General features: G+C 46.8%; 1 protein-coding gene across 1 annotated transcript in view; it reads right to left on the bottom strand.

Moving 5' to 3' along the window:
• Positions 1–1369: 1369 nt before the first annotated feature.
• Positions 1370–9367, bottom strand: part of MAP6 (microtubule associated protein 6) — a 34397-nt gene continuing 26399 nt past the window's right edge. The window contains exons 2-3 of the mRNA XM_030476544.1: positions 7618–7831; positions 1370–5489 (exon numbers count right to left, since the gene is read on the bottom strand). Coding sequence (XP_030332404.1) covers positions 5289–5489; positions 7618–7831 — 415 coding nt within the window. The 3' untranslated portion in view covers positions 1370–5288. The remainder of the gene's footprint in view (positions 5490–7617; positions 7832–9367) is intronic.

Genomic DNA, 9367 nt, shown 5'->3' with positions numbered 1-9367 from the left:
TATGGGCAGCTGGATTATCCCATTTGTGCCACGGGAAGAATATTGTTGGCCAACCTGGATTGTCACAGATAAGCCCCATCAATGACCTATCTATTAAAAATGAGCATTTTCTCCAACATTAAGCTGTGAAGGGGTGAAATGATAAATCCCTGCACCTACAGCTCAGCTGAAACACCTTAAACATCATAAAGTGATGTGTGATTGAGGAGTGGATGAAGCTGGTGGGGAAGGGAGAGCGAAGGCAGGGAGGTACAGCAGGACATCAGGAAGCAGCACTTGTCATCACCATGTAGTCAGAGGTGGAATAAATCCAGGAAGTGATTTGTAAACAAGGCAGGGATGAGAAATAGCACCCAGAAATGTTAATGCAGAATAGGGTTGGTGCTCCATGGAAGTCAACAGAGCTGTGTTGGAGCAGAGGCTTCAAAATACAACCCCAATGCAGAGAGTTTTCCCCAAGACTGGTGGGGATGTTATTGGAATATCCATTAGAAGAGAAAAACATGATTAAAAATTATTAAAATTAAATTAATATTAAAGAATAAAGATTAAAAATAAGAATTGCAGGTAGGAGCTTACAGGGTAATTAAAAGGAAAGAGATGAAGCTAAGATTAGGGCTCACCATTTAAAAGGAAATTACACCCTCAGCCCTGCTGTCTTCTCCACCATCATTTTCTCTACATAGCCTTCACCTTCATTAATACATTCATTAGCCTCCACCTTTATTAATACATTCATTAGACTACACCTTCATTAATATAAAATCAGTGCTTTGCACTTCCACAGTCACTGTCAAGCACCCTGACAGTGCTCAACCCAAGAGCTTACCACCCCCTTTTGATGATTTATAGACCCTTAAGCCCTCTCATTGGGCCTTTCAGGTGGTTTTGGGCCAAAGAAAGTTGGGAAAGGGTGTGTGATTAAGTGACCTCATCCACATCCCCTCTCTCCAGCTCTTCATAGAATCATAGAATAGTTAGGGTTGGAAAGGACCTTAAGATCATCCAGTTCCAACATGGGGCTCGTCTTCTGCTCCCTGACCCAGCACAATGTGGACACAAGGTCCTCATGTCCACCACGAGGAGCAGCAGCATCCTGCATGCAGAGCACTCACCCTCTGCTCGTGACACTTGTAGACAGAGGAAATAAAAGCAAACTCTGCTTTATCTGCATGACTTCATGTCCGTCTTCACCTTTGCAAACACTTGGCTCTCGGGCTAGTCTGAGGTGAGCAGCCACCTAAAGGGAGTGAGGTTTGACAGCTCAGTTGTCCCAACGGCAGGCAGGGAGGTGGTGGCTTTAAGCAACACAAACCTGATCATGGTTGGAAGGGTGCTTCTTATGGAGAAAACAAGCTCGAGGAGGTGGTTATTCGTCTTTAGCATTTATTTATCATTGGAAAAAAAAGACCCTTTGAGCAAGCAAAGATCACAAGCACATCACAATCCATTGGCTATACATTAATCCGTGTGTGTGTGTGTGTGTCTGTGTGTGTCACTCTCATCAGAACAGCAAGAATGGAAAGAAAAGAGCACCACGAGGGAGGTGTGTGTGCTTAACACGTTACAAGAGACACGTTGGTGATATGCAACCAAACCCAGGCCACAAAAGATTAATTAGACACTTCTTATCTGCCTCCAAGAGGCAAGAGGTTGTGGAATTGATGGGAGCCATACACAGTGGCTGCGTTGCGAATGAAGAAGCAGGTGATCAGTGTGCGAAGCAGTCAGGAAACAGGAGCATCAGTCAGCAAATAGCACCATTTTGCAGAAAGGAGAAACAGTGAAATACAGTGAAAATGCAAAAGCAAGCAGTAGACAGCATAGGAACGGTCACAGGGTGAAAAGCAAACCATTTCTTCTGTTCTTTTTACAAGGAAAGCAAAACGTATTACAGATCAGCAGTGAAACAGAATCAGCATCGTGGTAGCTGAACACAGAACAGCAGAGCACTCTTTCCCGATGGGATCGACAAGCTCAGAGTCCAAAGTGAACTTGAAACAGCAGGGATTTGGTCTCCTTTCTGATAAACCTGAGTGGATGGGTATAAAGTCTGTGGAAGGTAAGAGCAATGCAGGATTTCACCCTGAGGCTTGGCTCTGCTGCAGTTCCTGGCATTCAATGCAACGCTAAACTGTGCTTGGATGTATGCTGAGCACTTGGTGCACATGGAGCAAAGGCCAGGTTATATATCCCTATGTTGTTGCTGTCTGAGAGGGTCCTACCAGTCTCCCAGGCTCTTTCTGCAAAGATTGAAAGCTTCCAAGGATCATTCATCCCACCCAAAGAGAGGTGTCCAAAATAGGTAGCTCAACGGCCCTTGGAAGTTCCTTCATTATAAATGGAATTTAGACTACTTCATACCTAGCTTTGTAGTGAGATGCCACCAAAACCTTCATGTATTAAGGAAACATAAGGCCATATTCTGATCACTCACTGTGCATGTTTCATTCCAACACAGTGATGGATGCTCTTCATTGAGAAGAAGCAATCCTGAAGCCCTGGATGAGAAGCAGTTGATCCAGAGGCATAGAGATGCTTGGATTAGGTGGTCTGTCTGAGCATCTTAATCAAGAATCATCACCATAGAATGGTTTGTGTTGGAAGGGACCTTAAAGCTCATCCAGTTCCAACCCCCTGCCACGGGCAGGGACACCTTCCACTAGACCACGTTGCTCCAAGCCCCATCCAACCCTGAACAATTCATGATGTTTCTTGGGCAAAATATGGTTACCCTTGAAGCCAAGGGCTAAATTCTCATTGACTTTAAGGTGAAGTGGTGGCAAGTGTGGTGTCTCTTTCAATGTGAAACTTAGGGCCAAAAAACCCAACAGGGAGAATTATTTGGCATGGTCTTTCCTTATGTGCAGTGAGATCAGTGTGTTGGGCTATTGGTAACCGTCTACATGCCTTCCTGACATGTTCTGTCTGCTGTGACACGTCATCTTCACGCTGTTTCTATATCCTGTGACATGAAAGGACGTTACTGAGGAGTGTGAAGACGCATGAAGCATCTAAATGCCAAGGAATCACACCAAATCTTGGAAGCTCAGGCTTCTCTGGCCACTTGTCCCTTGTGTGATGGGGTGGGAAGAGCACCCAGCTCAACCACAAGCCTTTCATTGAGCTGCTCTGGAGGCAGAGCTTTGCTGCAGGGGCTTCTGAGCACTCAGAAAAGCAATGGTCAATATGGACAGGTCAGCGTCTCCATGGAGCATGCACATCCAAGAGAAAATGCACTACATTGGCAAAGAGTTCCACAGTTTTACTTCCTGGAGGATTTCCCTGGTTTCCTCCTAAACATCGGAGGTTTTAAATATATATATTTCTAGATATGAATATATATTTTTCCACATACACAACCTGACTAGCTCATAGCACACAGTTCTAACACAGCTAAGCTTGGAAATACACCACGGAATTCAGAACACTACACTTACTTTATACTCAAAGGTTTAGGCCGTTAGCGCAAGGCAAACAGGACACATCACACAACACACTGAACTTGGCATTTATTCATTACTAAGGCCAGCAAATGTCACTATCTGTGTACCACAGAGCTTTCCTCCTCTTTGGAAACTTCCTCACAGCCTTGTAGCCCACTACTCCTTTATGTTTCCAAAAGAACCAATTCTAAGGGGGTGAGACACCAAAAATGGGACTCCTCACCCTCATGGCCCATCACTTCTTCTTTTAGATAGCTTCACATCTCTACAATACCTTAGCAGAAAGACTTCCCTCATTCAAACTCCTCTACAACAACTCAGTTCTGATACTTTACTCCTTCACCACCATCTTCCTACCCTAATTCCCACCTCTCTCTTCCTTCTTCCCAATTGTCTGTTCTCTGAAAGCTTCAAGCTGGACTCTATGTTAGGATAGAAATATTGAGCTGCATAAATGAAGAACCCTTCATCTTCACTTGCAGTTACTCCACTAAAGGAGACTCCAACACCTCGTTTTGGTGGGATCAAGATTGATCCATAGGTATTTAGGTCCCAATCCAGAAGTTAGGCACATAAATTTGGATTGGGATTGTACCTCTTCCAGCTCCCATTGACTCAACAACCCAGACTCTGGGGATGCAAGTTCATACTCATTGACAAATGGTCCCACTGTGTTGACAGCTTCCAAACTGGTCTTGCTGGGCATGGGGATTTCCTAGAGGAAGAGCACAGTAAATAGGATTGAAACCCTGAGATCTTGCCTGGAGGGAGTCTAGGGATCTCAGCAACTGGTTTATGGCCCTCTTAGGATGCTCACAAGCCAACAAGAACTCCACAGAGTCAACACAATGGGGGCTGACAGCTCTTAGCCAACCTTATTGACTCATTTCTTCCTACCCTTTGGAAGGTCACCTCTGCAAACTTAAACCTCTTTCTGAAACCTAGCTCTGTCTACTGGCACCCCAGAAGTGAAGAAAGCAGACCAAGATTCAAACCAAACCAGGAATAACTGAAAAGATCCATAACCTAGGGGAAGCAATAGGGAAGAACAGCCTGCTTGGTAACCTAACCTGACCTGCCACATGCTTGGGAAGTCTTCACTGCTCTCTGTGCCTTTCCTCAACTCCCTTTTAGTTTAAATCAAGGACTTCAAGAGGTGTCGATGGGTGAAGCTGCCTTGATGCAGCTAGACCTACCTCCAGCTAGTCTGGAGGGGGGGGATTGGCCCTTTATCTGCACTGGATCTCCTTTCCTGTTGCTTCTTGGAGCAAAAGTCCCACCAGTGTCACCAGGGGAAGTCTCTCTTGGCCACAGCACTGACTCTAGTGGAGTTACAGCAGATCCACAGCACCATAAATGACCCTCTGATCCTCTCTCTGTCTCCAAAATCTTTCACCTGCTGACACCAGTGGGAGATGACCGAATAAAGGCCAACCCCAAAAGGACCTCATGGGAGGAGAGCACAGCCCCTCCATGGCTCAATGGGCACTTTCACACCACCAAAGCATTGAAGGACCAAGCCAAGGTTGGACACAATCATGGTTGATCCATCACCTTCATATCCTACAACCCCGCTTGTGCATTCCCACATCCCTCACTCTGTGCAGAGCCGTGTTGTGCAGGCAAAGCAGAACAACCTGACCTCAGAAACAAGGATTCCCTAATCCTCCTTGGAAATAAAACAGAACAGCTTCTAATACAATCAGAACAAAAAGCAGATTAGAAGCCTCTAATTAATTTTGTGGCCTTTATTTAATCAAAGAAAGGAAAAAAAAAAGGGGGAGAAGAAAGAAAGAAAAGAAAGGAAACCAAAATGAGAAAGAAAGGAAAGTGCAGTGACATTTACTCTTTTGCCTCAGCCAGTTTATTGTTCATCTCTTTACTTTTCTCCTTGTCCTCTGGCTTTGCTGTGTTGGAGGTCTCGGCGCTCTTTTTCTTGGCAGCCCGGCCAGATGCAATCTGCTTGTCTTTGGCCTTTTTCAGGGGTTTATGGCTTGTTGTGGTCTTTTTTGGTTTGGAAGGCTTTACGCTAGGCTTTTCCACCTGCATGGAGGGCGACACGCGAAACGACAACACAGAGATGGAGACAGAGAGAAAGAGAGACACAAGGACAGGTGGAAAACAGGATTTAGATCAGGAATAGCATGAATATCACTTATTTCCTCAACTATGCCTTGCTACAAAGGGAGAGGAGCAGCTGGGGGCACACTGGGTAGCAAATGGCCAGCTCCTTTCCTGGTGTGGATGCCCTGAAGGCACAATGACCCGGAAGCCAGTAGAGCGCATTGCATCCAGATCAGGACACAGCAGGAGAGGGAATATTGTCAGTCATTTTATCCATTCATCGAATCATAGAACGGTTTGGGTTGGAAAGGACCTTAAAGCTCATCCAGTTCCAACCCCCTGCCATGGGCAGGGACACCTTCCACTAGAGCAGGTTGCTCCAAGCCCCTGTTCCAACCTGGCCTTGAACACTGCCAGGGATGGAGCATTCACCACTTCTCTGGGCACCCTGTGCCAGCGCCTCAGCACCCTCACAGTAAAGAACTTCTGTGTTATACCTAACCTGAACTTCCCCTGTTTCAGTTTGAACCCATCACCCCTTGTCCTATCACTACAGTCCCTTTCTCTGACTTCAGGAGAGGCTTTGCAAGCCCACAGGGGATTGTCTCTGTCTGGATTCAAAGCAGAGAAACGATGCTCAGGACAAAGAGGCTGCTACAACTCCCCACTTCTCTTTCAGGACTTGACTCCTCATGTTTGTCCCTTAATAGATGGCTACAACAGAGTAAAATTACTTGGGGGTAGCCTGGATGCAGGGACACCAAGTGGCACCTGAGCAAATTCCACAGCAGTGTCTTGCATCCACATGTTTCTACAATATACAAAGTAGGGAGGAGAGTTTCAAAATTAAGGAGAAACAGAAGCCTTCAGTTCCTCCATGCTGACTCTGGCATCCCTCTGAGACCTCACAAATCTAAATGCTTAGAAACTCTGGGAAGGACTAATGGTCCTAGGTTTAAACCTACACAGACTGACTTCTTTTATATGCAGATCCTCCACTGCTCCTAGGAAAACCAGGCTGGAAGACATTTCAGCCCAGGCCCTTCTGACACATGTCATCGATCTGATCAAAGCCAAAAGCATTTACTGTCATAATCTGTGCAGTGTTCTAAATTAATTCCAGATGAAGATCTGGCTCTTAGCATGTTGTTCCTGGGATAAAGTGTAATGTGGGGTGACCACAGTCTTGGAGGGAGAAAGAGAAAGCTGTCTAGAGAAATGACAATGCAAAAACCTACCCTCACTTCTTTACAGTTTGACACAGTGCACTATTACCTCCAACGTGCATTAACCTGTACTAGAGCCCAGACTGGTTTGGATTGAAGGGACATTAAAGCTCATCCAGTCCCAACCCCCTGCCACAGGTAGGGACACCTTCCACTAGAGCAGGTTGCTCCAAGCCCCTGTGTCCAACCTGGCCTTGAACACTGCCAGGGATGGGGCAGCCACAGCTTCTCTGGGAAAAGTCTGTGCCAGCGCCTCAGCACCCTCACAGGGAAGAGCTTCTGCCTCAGAGCTCATCTCAATCTCCCCTCTGGCAGGTTAAAGCCATTCCCCTTGGCCTGTCCCTACAGGCCCTTGTCCAAAGCCCCTCTCCAGCTTTCCTGGAGCCCCTTTAGGCACTGGAGCTGCTCTAAGGTGTCCCCTTCAGGAGCCTTCTCTTCTCCAGGCTGCCCCAGCCCAGCTCTCTCAGCCTGGCTCCAGAGCAGAGCTGCTCCAGCCCTCGCAGCAGCTCCGGGGCCTCCTCTGGCCTCGCTCCAGCAGCTCCACGTCCCTCTTGTGCTGTTGCCCCAGAGCTGGATCAGGACTGCAGGGGGGGTCTCCCCAGAGCGCAGCAGAGGGGCAGGATTCCCTCCCTGACCTGCTGCTCATGCTCTGGGGGTGCAGCCCAGCACACGGGGGGGTTCTGGGCTGCCTGTGCACGTTACTGGCTCATATTCAATTTTCCATCCACCACCATCTCCATGGTGGATCCCCAGATGCATCCACTGGTTGGAAATGCAGATGCCACATAAGGGGAGTGACAACAGGCAGCGTTCACCCCAGCTTTACTCTGTTGGACAGTGATGCAGTGATGGCCCTGGGTCCCTTCCACCATGGTTCTCACCTTTGGAGGTTCTTTATAGGGCTCACTGTAGAGAGTGCGTATCCTTCGGCGTTCCAGGTATTTGTTATCAGCTGGAGCAGGCTTACTGGTTTCCCCCTTGAACTGAGCGCTGTAACTGGTTTCATGGGTCATTTTCTCCTCTGGTGGCTTGTACTGGGGCTTCGCTTTTATAGCTTTCACAGGCTTGACGTCTACCCAGGGTCTGAACTCGTTTCTGAGGATCAAAGAAGAAAGGGGTTTAGGAGTTCAGACAACAGAAGAGTAGTGGGAATGTGGGAATAGCATCCCCCATTGCTCAACAAGGAAAAGCAAAAGCTTCCATCCACTCAGGTTTAAAGAAACTGGCTCCCAACAGCTCATTTTTTACTTCATCCCAAACCCATTGGCACATTAGAAATTCAAATGGAATTGAGTCTATTAAATCAGCCACTGCTGGGTACCAGACAAGCTGCTAGTCGTGTGACAACAGCCAAGTGCCCTCTACAAATCTAGGCCCAGATGTAACTGAGATGCTCTTTTAAAAACATAGATGCTTTTTTGTCTCTACAGCTTCACCTCCGCACTACCTTCAACCAGTTCCTGACTCTTGCAATGAGGATGGAAAAGAACATTTAGAAGGGAAACATCAACATTCATCTTCCGCAACTCAACAGAGGACACGCTTCTCAGTAAACTTCCCTGCAGGCAAGAGAGATGGGTGATTCAGAAACGTAAGGAGCCAAGATTCCCTTACTCATGCCTTTAAGTAGTGAATGGTATCATTTTGCCTATATTATGCATATTCTGGTTCCCATCCACAAACCCCTTCTCTTGCATTCTGTAGTTCTTCCCAGCAAAATACCAACTTCTTACCAGTTTTGAAGCAAACCATTCTATTTTCTCTCTAAAAATTGCCAAAATGGGGATCGAGAAACCCCAAGTGTGTTGCTACCTTAAACGGGTTGTGCTCAGACATGTTCCTAGGCAGTGTTTAGATCTTTGAAGACTTCAACGCAAGCCAGTAGTTTTCCTAATGGTGGTGATACAACCCCTCCTCAAATGGGTGAATTCTCATTGAAAATCAAAGCCCTTGTCTTAATTTTGGGACCTCTGAGGCAATGGGACCTTAAAGTTTCAGATCCCTGTCCCTCCTGCCCCATTCCATCAACCCCTTTGATGGTGCTGTTCATTTTCAGCCTGGTTTCTGCGGGAAATGACCTCTGTGTGAGGGTACTCCCAGTCAATCCCTTCCCATAATAGCTTTGAACATCTTAATCAACTTCTCCCAAATTGGACAAATGCTCATGGAGATATTCAGCTTTTACTTTTAAGAAGATAAGCAGTTGGACTGAGCCCAGGGGCTCAGGAAAGCTTCACATGGACACATCCCCTTCATTCGTCACCAGAGGACCTGCTTAGACAGGGAGGCTGCAAAAGTTCATCTGCTGTCCTCAAGGACCAGTAATAACTGATCCCTTCATGTGCAGGATCAGGGCAGCTCTCAGCCCACCCAGGACCACATTTCCCATTCACATAGATGTTAAAGACCTTTCTCTTCCAAGATAACTGCTGGTTGCAACAGTCTCCTGGGTATGTTTCTCCTCCTACGTTAAGGACTCACCATATCTGCAGGTATCTGTGTCCTTGTGGTTGTCGCTGGGGCTTGGAGAGCCCTTCCCTACGGCAGAGATGGGTGGCTGCTTTCGGATGAGCTGAATGCCTTTTTGGGCTCTGTTATCTGACTAGATGTTCACTGATGAGAATACAAACA

The sequence above is a fragment of the Strigops habroptila genome, chromosome 2 (assembly GCF_004027225.2).
Source record: "Strigops habroptila isolate Jane chromosome 2, bStrHab1.2.pri, whole genome shotgun sequence".
NCBI classification, from domain to species: Eukaryota; Metazoa; Chordata; class Aves; order Psittaciformes; family Psittacidae; genus Strigops; species Strigops habroptila.
The sequence above is the reverse complement of the archived record's forward strand: the minus strand, read 5'-3'. Positions and strand labels throughout refer to the sequence as shown.